Source organism: Rattus rattus, chromosome 9 (assembly GCF_011064425.1).
Source record: "Rattus rattus isolate New Zealand chromosome 9, Rrattus_CSIRO_v1, whole genome shotgun sequence".
In the NCBI taxonomy this organism is placed as follows: Eukaryota; Metazoa; Chordata; class Mammalia; order Rodentia; family Muridae; genus Rattus; species Rattus rattus.
Window position 1 is genome coordinate 29,380,192 of NC_046162.1, and position 23,340 is coordinate 29,403,531.

Sequence of the window (23,340 nt, forward strand, 5' to 3'; positions counted from 1 at the left end):
AGCAGAAAGTTATCTTTTGTTTGTTTGTTGTGGGGACAAGGTGTCACTATATAGACTGAGATGACCTTGAAGTCAGAAGATCCAGCTGCCTCTGCTTTCCTGAGTGCTCATTTAAGTATTTTTGTTATAAGCTCTCTAAGTTGAACAGATACTATCTGGCAAAAGGATTGTAGAACTAGAGAGACTTGATTTTCAAACAAAACGCTTGAAGGTGTGGCCAGGAGATAAGGATGGAATTCTGGGACAGACTCCTCTTTATCCATCAGCAGCGCTGGAAGAGTCCAGCAGCAGCAGAGGATTAGGAGAGACTACCAAGAAGCAGTGCTCTCTCCTAACTGGTAAGTACAGTCTTCTGCAGGCTCCTGCTGGAGAGGCAATGAGGATAGTGCTCCTTGGAGGTTCTGTACCATGTGGCTTTGTATTTGGGATGATGTGGGATTCTATGTGGGGCATTAGGACAACAATGGGTCTCTAGACATTATGGCAACTCAATATCCAATAGTTCTTTGGATTCTTGGAAGGTGGTCCACATTTATATGGAATAATGGACTTTAATGGATGAATTATTAAAGTCTTCTTAAATGAAGTTAACATGAGATATAAGAATAACATTGTAAAATGCAAAAGATTTATATGATCTGAAGAGAAACCAGAGTATACCAGAGGGTCACAAATATAGAGGCGAATGCTCGCAGCCGACCATTGAACTGAGAGCAGTGTCCTCATTGGAGTAGTTAGAGAAAGGATTGAAGGAGCTTGAAGGGGCTTGCAACCCCTTAAGAACAACAATACCAACCAAGAGAGCTCTCAGGGACTAAACTACCACCCATAGTACACTTGGACAGACCCACGGCTCCAGCTGCATATGTAGGCAAGAATGGCCTTGTTGGGTACCAATGGGAGGAGAAGCCCTTGGTCCTGCCAAGGCTGGACCCCCCAGTGTAGGGGAATGTCAGGGTGAGGAGGTGGGAAGGGGTAGGTGGTTGAGGAGGGGGAACACCTTTCTAGAAGAAGAGGGAGGGAGATAGGTTAGGGGGAAAGGGAAATAACACTTAAAATGTAAATAAAAAATATCCAATGGGGAAAAGAAAAGAAAAGAATAGCACTGTAGACAATAGTCTGGTAATTTTAGACTAAGCCCTATATAGTTAGACCCGAATCTGTAGGTAATATGCAAATTTGTCTAATATGATAATGGGATCAGGAAGTTGAGGGCATAGATACATTTGCAGCATTGTTCATTGACTTGTGTTTTTGCAAAGTTAAAATAATGGTAAGGAATGTTTGTTTGGAGTGTGAATTGGGAGCTTCACATTGGCTGCTGGGATTTGAGGTTTTGTGTCAGGTTTGTGAACTTGGGAAGGCCAGAAGTAGAGAAGTTTTACTTTAGTTGGCAGGTAGGCGAGGGGGAGGGTGTGGCCAGCCTGGGGAAGGGGACAGCTTTTAGAGTTTGGAGTTTATTTTTTTAGCGATGGGGTCACCAGTGAATTCTTTCTGTGTTGAGGGAGATATTTAGAGGAAAGCTTGAGAAGATATTTTTAAACGTGTGTATTTATGTCAAGCAGAATTGATGCCGTCCTCCCGCAGATGGCCTCTTTGGTCATTTGCCTGTCTGATCGGTACTTCCCTTTACTGTCATACTCTTTGGGCATGCTTTCACACCCCAGAGAACCGACCCCCAAGTCTCTCCCCCGACCTAAACTGTGACATTTTTAAAATAAGCCACGAGTCAGACAGTGCAGGAAATGCATCACAATGAACTCTCATTGGATTTTTACAACACATTTGTGAAATCTCACTGGCCTGGACCTCATTGCAGCCTTCCACTGAGCTCTGGGATTACGAGTAGAGACTGCTGTGACTGGCTCTTACCATCACTGTGTTTGAGACTGGGCCTCTCGTGTGTCCTCTCATTCCTCAGAACAGAAGCCTTGCGGAGGATGAGCTTGAACTTCTGATCCTCCCTTTCCCGGTTGCTGTGATTTCAGGCGTACACTTCCAGACACAGTTTATCTGATGAGGAAGCTCGAACTCGGTTGTCTGGCTTCTTGGTATGCTGTCTACCACCTAAGCTGTACGCTTAGCTTTTGTACTGCTCATTTTACCATTAAAATACCAGGATCCCAGCATATTGACAAACACTTATCATCCTAACCCTGGCACATGATTCCAGCCCCTGATCCTAACCCTGGCATGTGATTCCAGCCCCTGGGAGAGGGACGCAGTAGGACTGGTTCAAGCCTAACTTTGCTATAGGGTCAATTAGAGGCTAGACTTGCTCCTTGAGAGTTTGAATTAATTTTTTTTAAAGACCCTTTACCATGCTACGGAACCTGTCTTCTCTTTCCTTGTATATGTCTGTCTCTATCTCTATCCTTGTGTGTGTGCTATCAAACTCTGGCTATATAAAAACTTTGGACTTATCTTTAAGATGGTAATAAAATAGTTTATTGTGATACAAATTTGAGTTCCCATGGCTTTAGGACATCAGTCTCCCTGACTGACATTCCTCAATGAGGGGAAAAATGACATGAAGTTCTGTTTCATTTACAATCGTATTTATTTCATTTACTTTTTTGAGACATGTTCTTCCTGTGTACCTCTGGCTGGGATGGAAGTTGCTATGCAGACCAAGCTGGCCTGGAACTTACAGAGATCTGCAGGACTTGGCTTCTTGGTTCTGGAGTAAATGCATGGTCCACCATACTTGGCTCTTTTGTTTAATAATTTCTTTGTCTATTTATCTATTCATTTTTACTCATTTTTGTGCTTACAGAAGATGGGGTCTCTCTTAGAGACAGGGTCTTAAGAAGTTGCTCAGGTTACTTAACCAGGCCTTAAGTTCCTGATCCTTCAGCCTCAGCCTCCTGAGGAGCTGGCATTACAGGACTGTACTTTCAGGCCAAACATGAACTTTGGCAGTCCCAGAAATGAAAGTCAAAGACCAGTGTGTGTACAAAGCACAGGGGTAGGACTGGGTGTGTTGGTTCATGCCTGTGATCCCAGCATTCTGAGGCAGGAGGATTTCTATTTGTGAGAGACCAACCTGAGACAGAAAGAGTCCCATATCAGCCTGGGCTACAGTGAGACGCAACAAAAATAACTAAATAAATGAATAAGTCAGCCAACTAACCAACTAACCAACCAACTAACCACCCAACCACCCGACCAACTAACCAACCAACCAACCACACTGGTAGTCCATGAGGTAGAAGCTACAGCAAAGCAAAGGGCTTTCTGGTCATGAGATGTTGAATTATTGCCTTCTTAGCCTCAGGGCAGATGAAGCTAGCTGAAGCCAACCCAGGCTACATTTTAAGGTTTATCTAAGAGTTAAGAGATTGTTAGAAGCTGATCTCAGTAGCTCATGGCTATTCAAAGATCTAAGATACCCTGAGATAGCTTTGTCTCTGCTGGTCTGTATTGTATCCCTCCACCATCAGCAAGTTCTCCTACTCAGTCAAGGTCAAACAACCTTAGAGAGCTCTAGCCCATGTCCAGCTTTGTAGACAGCAGCTGCTTAGAGAGCATAAATTCATAGCACCTTAAAAGCCTTCTGGGTGGGGTTGGGGATTTGGCTCAGTGGTAGAGCGCTTGCCCAGCAAGCACAAAGCCCTGGGTTTGGTCCGCAGCTCCGGGGGAAAAAAAAAAAAAGCCTTCTGGGTTTCCAGTCATTGCCTTGGTTTCTTCTTCCATCCACTCATTGCCCTGTGTTTATTAGCCCTGATTTTTGCAACTTTGGCTTGGGAATATGGCCCGTGCCTGTGAATTTGTCTGCCCTGACTTTTCAGGATCCCCTTTGTCTTTATGTTCCTCTTGCCTCCTTGCGCATCTTCTGGCTGAGGGGGGCACCACTTCTCTATTGCTTTTTCATTAAAGGCCATCCCCAGGAGGCCACAGTGTCTTTCATAAAAAAAAAAAAAAAAAAAAAAAAAAAAAAAAAAAAAGCCTCAGTAAGGCCATTCCCTTCAGCACCATTTCTCCCAGGGTATGTAATTCAGGCTTCTGCCTTTTACCATGTGGTTGTTGGGATTTGAACTCAGGACCTCTGGAAGAGCAGTCAATGCTCTTAACCACTGAGCAATCTCTCCAGCCCTCAAAGAGCATTTCTAAGTTAGTTCTTCTCAATCTGTATCTTTAACCTAGACTGTCCTTCTTCAGGAGGTTCCAAAGATATCTCCCACTCTACATGACAACAAACAAACAAACAAACAAACAAACAAACCAAAAAGACAAAAACAAACAAACAAACAAACAAACAAACAAAAAACTGACAAAAATCTCCTCCAAACCCTGTGGTGGGAGAGTCTCTTCTCTCCTCTGCTGATAGCCTCTTGCCTCATGCACAGCTCAGGCCTGAGTAACTAATCAATCCTCACTGAGTCCTGTCATCTGGCAGTGCTCCCCTGTAGGTGGTGAGTAACCTTCATGGGATGTCAGAGTTGACCCTAAATGCAGTGAATCTGACAACAGCAAAGCTCAAGTTAACAAAGAATTCCATCACCCAAGGGAGAAGGCTCAGGGAGCAAAGGGTCTGGCCAGCCTGACAGCTGAGTTTGAGGTGGGATCCTCCTAAAGGGGAAGGAGAGAAACAACACCAGAGAGGGGTTTTCTCCCCGTCTTATGAGTCCTTGGCACGCCCACATTCATACACAGCCAGGAGGGGGCAGTGTAGTACAATGGTAACAAATAAAACTATAAGACATCCCTCTGTACCCTGTCCTCTGCAAATGTTAGGGCTCAGTATCTGGTCTTGTGGGAGCCCATGGCCTAGTGTGGGAATTCAACCCTGAGGATTTGGTTATTTGATGCCTCTGCTCCTCAGCTCCCATCTTCTTCACATCCTTACTGATGATGCCATCTGCCCTCCACCTGCTCTCCTTCAGCTCTTAGTCTGTCCTGTCACTTGCTTTGATTTTGCTTCTGTAATGTTTCCTGTTTTATAGCTTGGCTAGCTCAAAACTGTCAATTATATTGCCTCAACCTCACGTATGCTAAAATTACAGAAGTTTGCCACCAGGCCTGACTTACATCTTACCCCTTTGTTGATTGGGGTGTTAGTCTGTAGCACTGGCTAGCTTGGTACTTAATATGTAGTCTAGGCTTCCCTTAAGCTCATAGAAATCCTCCTGCCTCAGCCTTATGAGTACTGTGCACACAGATAGGGGCCATCATTCCTAATTTTCACATGTCAACTTTTAAGAGATTTCCTCCTGTTCTCTTATATTCCTAACCCTGAATGAAGGAGTCATCTCTCCTAATACCCTCAAATTTCCATTTATCTGTCCCTTCTATCCACACTTAAATTGCACCAAAGGGATATGTAACTTATAGTTGGGTGCCATCCAACATTGTCTTCATCTGAAATAGCTTAATAATTAAGATCAAATTAGGTGGAAAGATAAAATAACATTTACTCAAAGTTGGGAGTCAGAGACAATGGATCTCTGTGAGTTTGAGGCAAGACTTATAAACATAGTGAGTCCCAGGACAGCCAGGGCTGCCTGTGTCAAAAAATTTATTTTTACTCACTTGTACTAGTCACATTTTAACTTCTAATTCAGTCACTAGTAGCTACAATATTTCAAACAGCATATACATGGTGGCACACACCTGTAATCTTAGCATTCTGGATTTGGGGCATGAATATTGCCATGGGTATTAACTATAAAATTTAGTGAGTTCCTGGGAAGACATATGTATATGTATATGTGTGTGTGTGTGTGTATATACACGCACATATATGTACATATGCACATATATATGTACATGTACATGCATATATATGCACTTTCAAGTGCATGAAAATAAACCCATATTCATGTACACAGACACACACACACACACACACACACACACACACACACACACACATACACACAGGAAACCCTGTCTCAAAATCAAAACAAAAAGGGATTCTTGAGTATTCCAGTATTCCTTAGTGGGGCCCCTCTACTCTTGGGACCTCTTTTTCAGTTTTCTTACTAAATTCATGTTCTGCTAAAAGAAGAAAAACAGCATGAAGAAGCAAATTTCTACTTAATGCTACTAAGGAGGAGGGAATATGGTGGAGACCATTCCACCCTAATGGACATTTATAGAGTCAAAGAGCAGATGATAACCATGAGGAACTGAGATCAGGAAGAGGAGCTGGAGACTGCTTTAGACTGCAGGTGGTCCAGAGAGAATGTCCCGGACATTTAAGCAGGGATCAGTAGGAAAGGAGGAAAGGTGAAAGCTGTGGGTTAAGGAAGGAGGAAGGGACAAGACAGAACTCCACCTAGAAAGACCTGAGGTGATGAATTGGGAAGAAAGTCCACATGGCCTTGGGACAGGTGGTCAGGACAGCAGACCTGAGCCCTAGGCAGGGGCCAGATAACAGGGGCTTTGCAAAACCTCAGGGTAAGGAATTGGGCTCCCTGCTCCTTGAGAGAGCTCTGAGCTAAGGTTGTCAGTGGGACACACCCTGGCCTGATTATACATTTACCATTTGTCTCATTGTTTATGCATTTATTTGTTAGCTGTCCACTTACCCATCCGTGTAAGCTGCTTGCCCAATTATGAGTATTTTACATCCTGTTACGCTGACTCATACTCTCCATTCTCAGTTCATTAGTAATAACTGCACTGAAGTAAAAATTTGTTCAAAAATCCTCCTTCTTGACATTGATGTCTGCCTAGTCTTAGGCTGTAGTACAACTAGAATGAAAATGTTTTGACCGCTTAGCTGTCCTCTGACCACACGTGTGCCCTGGCATGTTCATGCACTGCCTGAAACAAAACTATTTACATAGCTCTTATACCAAAGGAAATAAAGGGTTATTTTGACCCAACTTGGAGTGACCGGGCTCACTAACATGATGTAGGCTAGTTTATCAGGAATGAATACTGGGTTCCACTGTGGGAGAGGTTATGTGGAATATTATAGTGATGGAAAAAGAGAAAGCCATAAATCAATGCATTTCCAAGTATCCTGATAGAAAAATCAGGCAGATGTGGCATAGCACAACACAGAAAATCTCTCCCCAACCCCTCTTTCTCTGTTTACTTTTTTTGAGACAGAATTCCCCTCTGTAACTCTGGCTGTCCTATAACTCACTCTGTGGACCATGCTGGACCACACAGAGATCTGCCTGCCTCTGCCTCCATAGGGCTGGTATTAAAGGCATGTACCACCACCCCTCTACCCGAAATCTCTTCTGTAGATTTCAGGTCTTCTAAACATCTTAGGTTCAGGGTTGGTGGAAGCTAGCTGTGTGCAAATGTAACTGTGCATGTCAGAAGCTGTCCTGATTGTCACAAGGACATTGTTAGGTGGAGGTGCAGTGGTTGGTAACAAATGGCTACTGAGGGGAGAGGCAAGAATTAATAATGCTTGTTAAGCCTCTTGAGAGTTCTATCCTCCCATAGTCTCCATGCAGGGTCTCATGGGTGTGGCTTCAACAGGGAACCACAACTCAAGCTCTGATGTTTGTGGATGGACTCTGTGTTCTTCTCAAACATGTGAAGACCCCCCCCAAAAAAAAGGGATTTCTAGCAACCAATAATGTGCTTACTCCATTGTAGATCTCACCTTGTTACTCAGTTGAATTCTAGAATATGGTTTGGGAACATAGAAAGTTATACCTTTGAGAACGTAAAAAGCCATTAATCTTTACTGTCTGTTCCCTTCATTGTATGAGACAATAGGCCATAGGACACCCTGTGAAATGGATCAATGAAAGTGACCTTGTGTCAAGATGGTAGCACGCTTTGTGAGACAGTGAATGCCCATGTACTTGACTGTATCTCAGTAGAACTCTAAAAGGACAGAATGGTTGGTACCATTTTTGACCACTACTTTTATATGTAAAAGTAAAGTATGTCTCATGGGTTTTATGCATTCTGAAATTGTCTAATGTCCATCAAAATTGCCAGTGTTTGGCTACTAGTTTGCAACATTGGTTTTCTGATCTTACTGTGACTAGTGCGGGACCCCAGGTCTGAATGCTTAGCTTATGGTCGCTTCAGGAAAGCTGTTAGCCTCTTTAAGACTGGTAACAGCCGGGGGCTGGAGAGATGGCTCAGTGATTAAGAGCACTGACTGCTCTTCCAGAGGTCCTGAGTTCAAATCCCAGCAACCACATGGTGGCTCACAACCATCTGTAATGATATCTGATACCCTCTTCTGGTGTGTCTGAAGACAGCTACAGTGTACTCATATACATAAAATAAATAAATAAATCTTAAAAAAAAAAAAGACTGGTAACAGCCTTCTTTCCTCTCTGACAGGAAGTTAGAGAATCTTCTGACCAGAAATGGAGTTAATGATGTACTAGGCAGGCTTACTCATGTTTTTATGGTTTAACAATTAAGAAGCAAAACGTGAAATCTAGAACTTGGAATCTGAAGACAGGTAACATCTTCCATAAATAGGCTTAAAAGCAGCTGCCCTAGGGAGTCCTTGAGTATTTGTGCCTGTGAGTAAATAGATCAAGTTCTCCTTCACAGCAGATTCTCCAGGAAGCTGAGCAAACATTAGTGCTACTTTACCCAGGAGGAAATCTAGGTGTAGAGAGCTCTACGGACATAAGGTTTGGATCTGTACCCAGTGCTTTTGTAGGTGTCTCTAGACATTTCTCAGGAAGATGTGGTCTCTGTCACCGTGTGTGGCTGAATTCTAGCTCAGTCCATCTTATTGTGTTTAAGGTAGTTAAAGTTTAGGGACCAACCAGTACGGCTCTGAGCAGAACAGTACCATGTCCATCTTGAGGACAAGTGCATCTTTACCATTAGAAGGCTGGCCTTGGCTTAGATTCTACCGAGAACATACTCTCTAATGGCTGCCCTCAGTTTTCTCTGTTTGCTGCCTTATTTGGGTCATGGCCAGAAGTCATGTGGATGGCTCTTTGAGCAAGGACCCAGATAGAAGAGTGTATTTGGGGGAACAGGGTGCCCTAACAGAGTCCTGTGGGATTCATGCAGTCAGGATGAAGACCTGATCAGACATAGTGTGCTGAGTGCCACGGCTAACCAGAGTGCCATAGTGTGCTGAGTGCCACGGCTAACCAGAGTGCCTTGTCACTGTCCTTCAGGTCAACACCATGGTTCAGCTTCAAGTCTTCATTTCAGGCCTCCTGCTGCTTCTCCCAGGTAAATGAGTAGATGGGCTGGGGATGCTGGGAAGGCTGGAGGTGGCAGAAGAGATGGCAAGCCTTGGGCTTGTTTGATCATGGGTTATGTAGTGAGCAGAGAACCAGGTTAAATTGTAGGTCCACAGAAATCCATTAGCATGAACGAATTTCAAAACTGATGGCTAAACAAACATGATCCACAAGAAAATGTGAGGCAAGGGGTGCATGCATGTGATGGAGAAGCAAACATGAGTACACATGCCTGCATGTGATGGATGGGCATGTGTAGTGGGTAAGTGTAATGATATGTATAATAAGGCCTTTATGTCTGTTTAAGTGAAGTGTAGTAAATCCTTTGTGTTTCGCTTTGAGTTTAATGTTTCAGCAAAGCCTTCGCTGTGTTTGGATCAATCATTAGATGTTGAAAATTTGTTTTGAGACTGTTTGGGATCTTGTAGAAATGTTGTCTGTCCAGGGAAGCTATACTTGCTTCTATGTGAGAACACACAGCTGCACTAACCTTGTTGCTAAGACACTCCTAGCAAACCTGGTGTCTTTACTTCTGATTATGGCTAGCCATGCTCAAAAAGGACATATATTCGTATGAGATGTCTGCTGTTACTGGAAGCAAAGGCAAGATAATATTGGTAGTTGGAATATTTTTCAGCTCCAATTGACCTTGTATAATGTTTGAATAAAGTAACTGGAGTGAGCTAGTTGGGGGTCAGTCTGAACCTTCTGCTCCTCTGGACAATGAAGGCTTAGCATCTCGGCGAGCTTATTTCTCTACTGCAGCACCTATGATCAACACCAATCAATAGTTGAGTGTACATACATGCATGTGACAGTCAAAGATTAATAAAAATAATTGGAAGCAGTACATTCCATGAGTGATGGCTGGTCAACGTCAGCCTTCATTCCACTTCTTTATATCTATGTGTTTATTTAATCTACTTTCAGTTATGTAATATAAAAAAATCTTCTAATTTAAGGACTTCTATGGAAGAGGAGAAAGAAGGAATAATATAATTGTCTTTGAAGCAAAGTCTTTGTTAGTCCAGGCTGTCCTCAGACAAAACACCAACAGTAAAGAAAGGCTAGAGCTGTTCAGTACTTGTGTCTCTTTCATAATACAAGTTTAATTCCCACCCCCTTTAATTTTTCTTAAAGAAATAAAACAAAATTGTAGGAAAATATTGAATACTAATTCACCATTTCTTTTCTTCTCCCTTTTTAAAAATCACAGGCTCTGTAGATTCTTATGAAGTAGTGAAGGGGGTGGTGGGTCACCCTGTCACAATTCCATGTACTTACTCAACACATAGAGGAATCACAACGACATGTTGGGGCCGGGGGCAATGCCCATATTCTAGTTGTCAAAATATACTTATTTGGACCAATGGATACCGCGTCACCTATCGGAGCAGCGGTCGATACAACATAAAGGGGCGTATTTCAGAAGGAGACGTATCCTTGACAATAGAGAACTCTGTTGAGCGTGATAGTGGTCTGTATTGTTGCCGAGTGGAGATTCCTGGATGGTTCAACGATCTGAAAATGACCTTTCAATTGGAAGTTAAACCAGGTAAGCTTCTATGTTTCCTTTGTTTATTTTTTGCAAGTGAATAGGGTCTTTTGTTTGCTAATAATTTGATCTTTTTCCATAATAAGGAAACCGAAAGTTCTTATAAACATTGTTGGTTAAACACTTGCTCTTGATTTCTTAAAAGTCATAATCTCATGTATCTCATGACCTGAGAATACAGGCATGTGTCACCAAACCCAGCCTTAAATATTTTCTTTGGGGTAGCAGAACACCTTCAGTGCTTGGTTGAGGTCCTAATATCAATCTTAATTCAAGACCACCATCCTTGTCCTAACTGTACTTGGGACCATCTTGCCTGTTCATGAAACTGCATTCACTGTGCATCCTGAACACAGTTGGGAAGTTTTTTTTTTTAAAGATTTATTTATTTAATGAATGTATGTGAGCACACTGTCGCTGTCTTCAGACACACCAGAAGAGGGTATCAGATCTCATTACAGATGGTTGTGAGCCACCATGTGGTTGCTGGGAATTGAACTCAGGACCTCTGGAAGAGCAGTCAGTGCTCTTAACTGCTGAGCCATCTCTCCAGCCCGGGAAGTCTATTTAAACTGAATATATTTGGCTCTAAGAACTGCCTCTTCTGTAATGACACCCTAGGACATTAAAACACCTGTTCTCAGCACTACACCTGTCACAGCTCTACCTTGAAAAGCAGACAATACAAGGTGCAGCTTCGCAGATGAGCTGCCTTCGGCCATGGTCAGCTGACCTTCTGAGCACAGGCCACAGGTAGAGGTGGGAAGTTCTGCTCTCATCCCTGCCCTGCCTTAGGCTTTAGGTCTCTCACATCATATCGCAAGAACTATTGTTTGAGAAATGGAAATGTCCTGGTGGGACCGTGTTTCCCTCCAATACCTGACCACTGGTCATACTTCAGTGTAATAGCAGGTGGCCAGCAGTGCTGAGCCTATGGACCCTGACGTGCAGTTCCTTCCGATGAGCTTTATTAGAGCCAGGAAGCCTCAAGGCCAGGACGAGACCTGGAGTTGGGAGGGAGAACACTAGACAGAAACAACCCACTGTGTGAGTTCACATCTTGATGGTGAATGCAGAGGCTGAGAGGGGAGGGGAGGCTTCTCTGGAAAACCTGGAGAGGGGCTTCATTAAGAGCAAGAATGAGAGAGAGAGCTAGGGAGAGAGAGAGAGAGAGAGAGAGAGAGAGAGAGAGAGAGAGAGAGAGAGAGAGAGAGAGAGCAAGCACTGCCATGGCTGGAATGACAGTGCAGACAGAGTATCCTCTTCAGACAACGGCCTTCAGAATGATCTTCCCAGCAGCCCTCCTGAGGATCTGAGCTCAATCCCCAGAACGCAGGCAAAGTCTGACTCTTACAATCATTTAGTCATGGAAGTGAGCCTTCTGTTGTGTGATTTAGTTCACCGTAGCACAAGTGATAGAGTGCGGAACAACCAGACCTTGGTTAGGTCCTTAAGTCAGGAGAGGCAGTTAGGACACCAACAGAGAGCTTTTTACCTGTCTCAGAGAGCAGCAAAGAGGTGTGGCTTGATCTTTTCAGACTGGGATCTGGTCTGAAGGTGCAAGCCTATGTTCTAACAGTGAGAAGTTCATCAAAGCCCTGAATGTGGACCAATTACATTAGTATTCTCTCTCTCTCTCTCTCTCTCTCTCTCTCTCTCTCTCTCTCTCTCTCTCAGTGTGTGTGTGTTTTCCTTTCTTGTTTTCTTCTGTTTTTGTTTTTGTTTTTGAGACAGGGTTTCTCTGTGTAGCCCTGGCTCTCCCATATGTTGCTCTATAGACCACCCTGGCCTCACAGACACAGAGATCTGCCTGCCTCTGCCTCCTGAGTGCTGCGCTTAAAGGCCTGTGCCACCCTCACGTTACACTTTGCTTTTGGTTGGAGAAACCCTGGTTTCCTTGCATTGACTAAAAAAGTGGATTCACGAGGAATTTCTGGTTTCTGAAGCTGTTCCTAATCTGTGTTTACTAAGGGTTTACACTGACAGTAGAAATCAATAATAACCTCTCTGTATTTTTTTAAATTAAATCATTATTCTGTAGTCAGCTTCTAGACTTTGTTATTCAATCATCTATTCATTTATTTTTATGTTTGATTTGATTTTTAACACTGTATATATTAAGTATTGGTGTCTTTTACCTGCTAGGTCTGCACCACGGTGTCCCAAGATATCTGCTAAATATCTTGGCGGAAACACATCCCAGCCGTGCACTTTCCTACACTCAAACCCTCACATAAAAGAACACACAACACAATAATCTTTGACCCAATTGATAAGATATAATTGCACACTTAAACATACAAAGCCCGGTACCATCCATCCCTTGAGAACATTAATAACAACCTGTAAATACACAGAGCAGAATCTTAACATCACCTGCCATCTTGTCCTGCCACGGCTTCTCTGCCCCTCTCTCCCTCCTGTCTCTCTCGTCTCCTCCTCCTCCTTCAAACTTCTCTCCCGCCCATCCTTCCTTCTCCTCCAATGACAGGCCTCCTTTTATCCTGTACCTGCCCCTCACCTGTACTTTACAAATTCCATGAGGAGGTGGTTCTGGTGAAGTCACTTGAGTTCTGAGTACGTGACTAGGCAGCTGTCCTTGGGGCAGTGGAATTAGCATCAAAATACAGATAACTTCAGGGCAAACCACAACATATATTATCACATGGATATATGTGAATGGAGTGTGTGTGGTTGGTATGCACACCATGATGAGTTTTTCAGAGGGCGAATTTGAACAGTTGTTATCTATGTCTTTATATCTTCATGTGAGTTCTAGGGTTTAAGTCAGGTGGTCAGGCTTGCAAGCATGCTTAAGAGCATACAATTATTAATTTCAGTTAATTAATTGAAGCTTTGATAAAGCTTAAAGATTTGATAATGTGTCCAAGCTTACAAAGTCATTGTTGGAACACCCAATTAATCCATATGTGATCCAGCAGCTGTTTCTTCTTAACAACCAAGTCTACATTTTCCCATGGTTTAAACACCAAACTTCCTCTTCTGATGTCCCAGGACCCTCATCAGCTCCTTTGCACTTTCCCATCCGCCTGGGAGATAAAAACGTCCCAGAGCAGGGGAAGAGAAGGCCCTGTGCTGGTCGCTTCTTTCCTGCCTTTGTTCTCACAGTGATCTTCTGACTAGATCTTCCTGCAGGATTCCTTTACTGTCCAGGGAGGGTTTGTATTAGGCTCAAGCCTCAACCCATACATTGGAATGGATAAGGCCACTATAGCCCTGGGGCAAACCAGGTTATTAACAGACCCATCAACTGGTGTGGATAGATGTCTAGCAGCCCACCCATGCCTGCTCCCTGCTAGGTTGTCAGCAGTAACTTTCAAACTGATTGACATCAGCGCCTGTCCTGAACACCTACTTTTACGTTTCTGAACCAAAACACTATTGGACCCTCTACAGAAAAGTGGCCTGAGGACCAGTGAGATGGCTCCGTGGGTAAAGGTGTCCACTGCTAAGCTTGGTGACCTGAGTTCAATCACTGGGATGAGAGAACAGACTCTGAAAACTTATCCACTGATAGCCACATAGCTAACACCACACAGACAGAAATACAGGAATAAATGCATGCATTAAAATTAAGTGGAGGGATCTACTCCTGCTACTTCCCTACACAAAGAAACACTACTTTTTTTCCCTCTTTATTTCAAAGTAAAAACACACTGGATTAAGGGATTGCACTGGATCCCCCATAAAGAAGAGTTTCAAAGCAATTGTTGCTTGTTCCCAAGGCTTTAGTTCATAGGTAGGGCAGTGAAGACAGAGGCAGATTGCTTACAGGGACCACATGTCTGCTGACACAAAGGGGCCTGAGTACTTCCCTGACTGTTTCCTTCTACCACAATTTTGCCTCAGCCCTATCTTGGAACGCTGCACACTGAGACCATCAGTAGCTGTTCGGATGCTAACAAGTCCGATGCTGTTGGCTTGTGAGTTGCAGGTTGAACAGGCCTAATCCAAGTCCCCAGTCTGCAGTGCCCAAATCTGAAACTTTGAGCATGGACTTGATAATACACCTGCAAAATTCGACACTATGAAACTATCCTGTGCAGAATTACCCCCAGATTACAACCTTACCTTAAGCTGTGTATGTAAAGTGTAGGCATGTGGATGCTACTTCAATCCAAGTCTATACTTGTGCCCTACCCATAAGATAGTATCTTTGTGCAAATATTCCAAATTGTTAGAAAGATTTTAATTCTGAAACTCTTGATCCCAAGCATTTTTTAAAATGGATATTCACTGTGCCTTTGGATTAGAAGAAACCAGTTAATTCAATGTCACTCTCTATTAAATGTGTAAATCCCTTATTGTAGGTTGATGGGCCTTATGTAGAATCTGCATGTTAAGATACAGGGCTGTATTGTGTGTCCTCTCAGGACTGACTGAAGTGAGCACGCTGGGCATGGAAACTGTAGGTGAAGTCAGTCATCACTGAGGGGAGAGTCCCAGCCCCTATACCTCCTTAGTCTCTCAGATGCTTAGAGAGATCTGAGAATCTGACACCTGTCATTCATTAAGTGTTTCCATGGGAACATGGACTCTGTTCTCATTTTATGTTGTCAGTGCAGCTGCCTCCTATTGGTGAGTCTGTCTTCCCTGCGGCACCCTGCCGCAGCCTAGTTTATAAGAAGTTCAAGAGAGGAGGAGTCTTTGCCTGGAGAGAGCCTCTCACTGGTGCTACAGCAGAAGCTTCTCTCTGTTCTTGCTTGACTGATCCTTGTTTTCGCCTTGATTTTCAAATCCAGAAATTCCCACAAGTCCTCCAACAAGACCCACAACCACAAGGCCCACAACCACAAGGGCCACAACTACCAGACCCACGACTATTTCAACAAGATCCACACATGTGCCAACATCAACCAGAGTGTCCACCTCTACTCCAACACCTGAACACCTGCAGACTCACAAACCAGGTAAAATCCAATGTGTATCGGGACCCAGAGTCCTTCTTATAAGAGAAGGTAGGACACACAGACATGGAGTCAAGTCATAAGCATACAATCGGTGAAGAGTTTTGAACTGGCCCAATAACAGCTTCACAAGGCCTGAGATTTTTCTAGGCTCAAGCTGTATTCACCCTTGGCTGTGTAACAGCAGGAAGATGGAGGCCACCCATCTCTCTTTATCTGATTCCCAGGGCATTCACTAGAAGCCAGATGTAGGCGGACCATAGACCTAGGGCAGCAGATGAGTATGGTGGGAATCTAGTCCAGCCGAGCATGACTTTCTGATGAAGGAACAGGGAATGACTGAGAACTGCGGCCACTGTGGATCCTTTATGTCCATTCTGAAACTGTCCCACACACTGAGACCATAGTTCAGTGACGTTAACAGTGTTTCCTGAGCACTGGGCAGGACTCTCCATGCTCTATCACAGTGTTCATTCTCAGACAACCGTCTCATATAGCTGTGGTCTGTCTCTATTGTATATGACAGGATCTCCCATAGAGTCAGGAAGTTGATGGTGGGAGTTATGAAGCTAGAATGTGGCTCAGATTCTGTCCCTGTTTACTTGAGTCGGAAGTTGGTTCTAACTCCAGGGCCAGGTCTCCTGGGTGGACATAGATATTCAGAGGGTTTGTTCTGTTTTCACGTACTCACAGAAAAAGGCTTCAGAACACCACCCTTTAAAATGAAGCAGTGGATGCCTCGTAAGGTTTTGCTTTAAGCATCTTTTAATTCATTCAAGTGGTGCGAAAAGTGAAAAATCTATCTTTGGTAGGAGTGGAAAAAAAACTGATATCGAATTGAAGACTTTGGGAAATCATTTAACCTGCTCATGCTTTTGAGTGAGGTTAAGTAGTTTTTATTTCAAATTGCCTTCAGGTAAGAGTTCAGATTAAATATTAATGCATAGTGATGTGACTTAAGGATGTGGGGGAAAGTTCATCCTGAAGGCAAGGTTAGGTCAAACCTTCCACATCTAGGAGTGAAATGATCATTGTTTGAGATCTCAAAGTTTCCTAAAACTCATCCATCCTGTGAGCTATGTCTCTATTCTGACAAGCAGAAGAAGCCCCAGAGCTCTGTCTGAGAGAGGAAACTGGGTGGGAGGTATTGATTTCCCTCACCTCTCTTGGCTTGCAGATTCATTGAAGCAGCACAGCTCTGAAGGACTGGGTGACGGCTTGCAGAGGCCTCTAGGTTTTACCCAGGATTTTAGAGCACAGGATTTGTGAGAAAACCCACTTTGTTCCAGACAGATGCACACCCTAAGAACTATGAGACTCTCTTAGGGATGACAGAACTTTCCAGTTCTAAGATTTTGGTGCTTTGGAGGATGAGCTCATGGGCTGAGCTTGGAGAACATGGATAAGTTACTGACTTCATTGAAAGCAGATTTAGAAGAGAAGTGTGGACTCATCTGTTCATAGGACCTCTTGGGAGTGGTGTTAGTGTAATCTGATTTTTGTCTTGTTAGTTTTCTAAAGTACTGCAGTTGTGGGTTGAATTGTGCAGCCCGGAGAGAAGGCAAATGCCCTGGCTACTGTAAGAAAAGGACAGGTATTTTCACACCCACTTCTTGTGCTCATCCTAGTTGCCCTACGTTCTATTCATGGAATATGCAATGTGAGGAGAAAGAACAGTAGAGAAAAGTGACCCAGGCTGGGGAAACAAATTAAGCTCACAATGTCTCTTACCAAGAACTAAATGGCTGCTGTGCAACCACCTAACATCTGTGGTGTCCCATTTTTAATTCAGAAGGACAGCCACATCCTTTTCGATGCTTGAGTGTTAGGGTAAAACAAGATAAGAGTGCAGTGCAGGAGGGTGTTGTTCAAATGTGAGCACCAGGTTGCAGTGAGGTTGGGCACCCAGAAAGACCACTGAGGGGTCCTGAGGAAGCTCAGGTTTAGGAATTCCTGTGTGGTCTCAAGCAATTTCCTCTAAGACCCTCTGTCACTCTGAGAAAGGAAGCATTTATTGGACTCACAGAGGAGCAAGTGCTCAGCTCTTCATGTGAACTGTGCTATTGTTGGGGAACATGTAGGGAATCCAGGAAGAGAAGGGGAAACACGGGCTGCATTGGAGAGTTTCATGTGGAAGCCTTTGGAACTCTCTCTACAAAGCCTTGGAGAAATGGAAGATGAATCAGATAACAGGAAAGTATTCTTAGTAAAGGAATGGGAGGAGGATGGGAGAGCTTGTATAACTCACTCATTCACTCACTCACTCACTCACTCAACCAATCAGTCAGTAAAGAGTTGTTGTTTTTAAAGAGAGAGATAAAGGGGAATTCCTTAAGGTGAGGCAGGCTGCAGGACACGAATCATCATCAGTGAAACTGCTACCTTGAGAAGGACTCTGAGATGGAGCGGTGTATCTACTCCACATTGCTCAGTGAGCAGTCTCCCTGCAAAGAAGTGGGAGTGATCCTGACCTGGAATAAGGCCTGTAGTGAAGAGGGTAAAAAGAGACTCCCAGGCCCATTCCTAGAGAGTGAAATACTGCATGTCTTAATCCTGATATTAACCGAGTGTCCTATTCTCCATTTCTTAGTGTTGACTGTATATCCCACCAGTGTCCATGTATCTAGAATGGAAAGTGTGAGACAATTCTAAATACTGATAGAGTTGTCTAGAGTATTAGAACATAGACCTCACTTGTTTAGGAGCATGAAATTACTACAGGCAGTGGCCATCTTTGGATACATTGCTAAGAGGAGTCAGCAGGTGCAGAAGTGGATAGGAAGGGGGACATTCCTGCCTAAGAAGGTTGGGGGAGGCACTGTGGGAGGGTGATGTTTTGGGTTAAATTCGGTTTCCATTTTTCTTGGTAGGTAACAACCTCCTTCACAGCTGAAATAGTTCTTGCATTGTTCTCATTCCAGAAATCACTACATTTTATGCCCATGAGACAACTGCTGAGGTGACAGAAACTCCATCATATACTCCTGCAGGTAACTCTATTTGCCTTCCTGAACCCCTTGGAAGGGCCAGGGAAGCTGGTTTTGAAGAGCCTACATCCTCTGCCACAAGACAAATATGACATTGTTAAGTGTTGGCAGCAACACAGGCACAGCCAAACTTAGCTGTGTGGTTTCTTTGAGGAAAAGTATGTCAGAGAGAGTCAATGTGACAGAGAGTTAAGTGTTTAATGGTGGATATTTAACACAGATCCTAAGCACGGTGGTTATCAGGAAGAGAGATGTTTAGCAAAGGAATAGGATATACTGGGACATGCATCTGGACTTCTCCATGAAGGGGACATTAAATTTCTTTACATTAAGTATATGTGATTGATGTTGGTGGCCTTCAAGTTGAATCTCTGGAGTACTAAGAATTAACCCCTGCCCTAACCCTCACACTGCTTTCTTTAGAAACAATGCTCCAAGATTTAGTTTTACAACAATGTTATATTTAAATAACTTTATTCCATAGGTAATGTTGCCATATAGATTTCTGAGGGATATTTCATTACATTCATGAATAGGAGAGAAGATGTAGGAGTGGGAGGTTCTATATCATTTGACCCTCAACAAGCATGGCTTCTTTATTGTTTTCACCAACTTGGTCTAGGTGTCTATCAATAGCATAGACTGCCTCAGTAGGAAAGTCTGCCTTCTATCAGTGTTTCTTGAGATTTCTCGACTTTGACAAAAGAATAAGCAATGGAGCCACCCTCCCATTTTCCTTTACCAATTTTTCTTCTCTATGTCTCAGGTTACCATTTTGTGGTCCATTGACTACTCCTGTCTTTCTATCCTGATTGACCTCTGTCTCAGCTAAGTGTTGTGTGACTTATAGAAATGTCACTCTTGAATCAGTTCCATTGTCTGTTCAATTAACAATGCCACTGGTTGTTTAAATGTAAAGTAACTTCACTGTAATAGATTTTACAGAATACTATGGCTATGCAATGTGATGAAGTACTTGAATCATGTTTGCAAAGGAGTTGATCAATAGATATGATGACAGCCACCTCTATTACTCACAGTGCTTGGTCTTTGGAAGATTGGCACAGGACTTAGGAACATCTATGTTCATGGGCCTGTTTTACAAACCAAATCACCCAAGAGCATTATTGTTCTTGATCCTTTGGGCCTTAAAACAGTGAACGTAGTCTTCTGGTGTCTATATTAACCTTGCTGTCACTAATATTTCCTCCAATATAACCACGAATCTCCATTTTAGCTTTGTCAATCTTGTACTTGCAGGGGCAATCTGAGTTCTTGCATTGTGGTCTGAATTTTTGTGTATCCATGAATTCCTTTGGTACTGATTAATTCTCAGTGCAGTGCATTAAGAGCTGGGGGCAATCTGGCCACTAGATTAGGAGGAAGATGTTCGTGCATGGCATTAGATCCTTTATAAGAGGGTTGGGGGTGCTGATTTATCTTTTTATTCACTTGAGGATACACAAAAAGTGTCGTCTATGAAGAAAGAACGTTCACCACCTATGCAGTGAACTTGTGTCCAGATCTGGGTCTCCAAACCTTTAGAACTATGCCATTTCTTTGTTTATAATTACTCACTCTAAGCTATTTTGTTATAGCAACCTGAATGGACTGAGATGGGTTGAATACACCACCACCAGCAGCCAAAGAGACCTGCAGCCCCAAGACCCCAACTCTCACTCACTCTGACCCTCAGTCTCACTGTCTACACTCTGGGTGGATACTACACTATCTGCTCTCTTTGAACCTAAAGTGATGGCATGACTTTGCTTGATCAAATGAGGTGATGCTGAACTCGGTCATCTTTCCCAGCTAGCTCTTACAGTAGTTGTAGGTTTTGAGAAGGTCACGTGCTGGTCTTTGTGTTTCAGAGCTGGGTAATGTGACCTTGAGGAGCATCCAAACGAGATCAGGCTGTCTGTGCACATTTGTAACTCAATATTCTCAGGAGATGATTACCAATGGTTCCCACAACCCCATATGGCCTACATTTTCCCAGGCATTTCTGGATTAATGTAATTACATGCAGTGAACTCATAGAATCCAGAAGATTAGATAATAGCAACCTTGGCTTTTAAAAAGTAAATCTTAGTAGGAACAGTTTCCAGGCAGAGAAACAAAATGAAAATTGTTAAAATTAAAAAAAAAAAAGGTGCAGGAACAACTTTCAGCCACTATTCCGTTGAGTGAGGAAGAAGGAAGGGGGATGTGTGTGAGGAGCGATCTATGCACTGCCTTACCCTGTTCAGAGGAACAGTTTTCAGAGTGGAGCAGACTCTGGTGCAACTGTGTTCCTGGTGTTGTTGAGACTTTTGATTTTGGTTTGTTCCTGGAGGCTCCTGGGCTAAGTCCTTGCTATGCCCATATCAACCTCTGTTGGTGTACATTTTGCAATAGCAAGAAATATTAGGATTGAAAGGGTTTTGGGTAGTCACGTGGCCCACTACTTGCCTTTAGAGCCGTGCCTGCCAGAAATCTCATACACCATCTCATTGCATTCTTTCATGGTAATTTATATCACTGCTAAACTGGAGAAACTCTATAATTCTTTGGAGACACAAACCTTTCAATTTTCCCACTAATACCACACACATTTCTTTGGACAAGTTGTTGAATGTTCATCGTTAGATAAGTGATATGATGTTTCTAAAGGTAATTCCACATTATTCACCCTCTTCTCCACTACTCCTTTATCATGTAATGATAATAGCATCGCCTGTGTTTCCCAATATAGCATTGCACGCTCAAGCATGCATTCCTAAGTGCTTATGTCGGGACCTTGAGTATGAAGGTCACTTTGCTAATGGACATGATCAGCACTGAATTCAAATTTTGTCTGATTCAGCTTCACCTTACGAGTCACTTACTGTGATTCCTGGAAGGTCTTACTTAAGGACCTGAGTGCCAACAGAGTCTAGACTGTAGATGTTGCCTACACCTAGTCATTGCCTCTGGCTCCTTGGAAGGGCTCTCTCAATGAGTAAAATACAAATACTGGAATGTGGGAAGGGTGGAGGGCTATCAGTCATCCAACATGCAATGCCAGCTTGGGCAGTTGTCAGGGCCTTCCACAGACCCGCAGTATTTCCACTCATTGTATGGTTCCTGGGGTGTGTGTGTGTGGGGGGGGTTGCCAACACAGTTGTCTGTCATTTGCAAAAGCTAGAAATATATAATTATCCAGTTTCTACTTCTTCATATGTAAATGCAGTTTAGGGAATTCTTGTCAGAATATTATAATCCTTATATGTGCCAGATATTCAGTGGAAAGAAGATTCTGTATTTCATTCATAGACACATAGAAGCAATGAAAAAAATATATGCCTTGTTACAAAATAGACATTTCAAAAAATAGTTGGAATATCTAAATGTTCAAAACTTGATGTTCAGTGACTCTTCTGACATATTAAATCCTAATCCTCACAAGGTATAAGACACATTGGCCTTGTGGATATTATTTACATATATAGTAAAAAACCACCATATTTTGTAATTTTAATTGATTGTCCTTTTTGTTGAATAGACTGGAATGACACTGTGACATCCTCAGAGGAGGCCTGGAATAATCACACTGTAAGTATATTTCTCCCTAAGTTATTAGCCATGTTCACTTGTATGTCTTTCAGGAATCGATTAGTATTTAAAGAATTTTGTCTGTGAAATTAGTTCACAGGCATTTGAATGAAAAAAGGAGAAGAAAAGAAAGAGTCAGATATAATGGTATATTCTTTATTCAGAAGACTCGGGAAGTTAATACAAGATCAGAAGTTTAAGGCCAGCCTGGAACAGTGGCAACTTGGGATAGATGAGACCTATGTCAAAAACTGTACATAAATATATTAATAAATATATAAAAATGAAGAAATTAAAATGAAGAGTATGATGCTTACAGAGAATTGTGAATTCAAGAAGTTTATTAAGAGACTCATAATAATGTTTTTCTACTCACTTAGCACTCTCTACAGAGTTCTCTGGTTGTTTTTTCCCCCCATTAACAAATATCCACATATGATATTAAGGCCGCAGATTCTCAGGTTTGCATGACTTCTCCTAGAGTTTCTCTATCCCATGCTTGAGAACAATCTAAGGCACTCCAGTTCAGGGTTCTTGCCAGAGTTCTATCTCTACCGAACATGTAGATAAATTTACCAGTGGAGGGTTTTCCTCTTAGTTCCAGGAAGAAACAAGGTGTGTTTTAGTGTGTGTATGGCGCACAGGAGAAATGGGGGTAGAGATAAGAAAAGAACCAGCTACTGAGGTTTGAGGATCATTTGACTATTGAAAATAGCAGAGCTCTTGCTGGGATGTGCAAGGCTTTGGGTTTGAACTGCCAGAACACACCCAACAAGAACAACAACCACAACAATAACATAAACCATTCAAGGTGAGGTAGAATTATCTATGCAGGACCAAATGGCCAGCTGCCTTACCCATGGACAGTCAGAACCTAACAACTGGACGCTGATAGCAAGAATCCTTTGTTTGTTTTTTGAGACAGGGTCTCACGTAGTCCAACTGACCTTGAACTTACTACAGAGCTGAGGATGACCCTGAACTCCTGACTGTGCTGCCCCTATCTTCCAAGTACTGAAATCACAGATGTGGTTGCCACCACAAATGCCCCCTCGTTTGAGACATCACCTCATTTAGTAGCTCAGGCTGAACTGCAACTCATAATCTTCCTGCCTGAGTAGTGAGAAGACAGGCCTGTGTCATCTTGCCCGATC

The 23,340-nt window shown here is 43.0% G+C and overlaps 1 protein-coding gene across 1 annotated transcript in view; it reads left to right on the forward strand.

Annotated features, from left to right (window-relative positions):
* The first annotated feature begins 274 nt into the window (after window positions 1–274).
* The window catches only part of LOC116910126 (hepatitis A virus cellular receptor 1 homolog), a 31,290-nt gene continuing 8,224 nt past the window's right edge, over window positions 275–23,340 (forward strand). Inside the window, exons 1-6 of the mRNA XM_032913960.1 lie at window positions 275–338; window positions 9,075–9,132; window positions 10,360–10,698; window positions 15,462–15,629; window positions 18,548–18,616; window positions 22,137–22,186. Of these exons, the coding sequence (XP_032769851.1) occupies window positions 9,084–9,132; window positions 10,360–10,698; window positions 15,462–15,629; window positions 18,548–18,616; window positions 22,137–22,186 (675 nt within the window). The 5' untranslated portion in view covers window positions 275–338; window positions 9,075–9,083. The remainder of the gene's footprint in view (window positions 339–9,074; window positions 9,133–10,359; window positions 10,699–15,461; window positions 15,630–18,547; window positions 18,617–22,136; window positions 22,187–23,340) is intronic.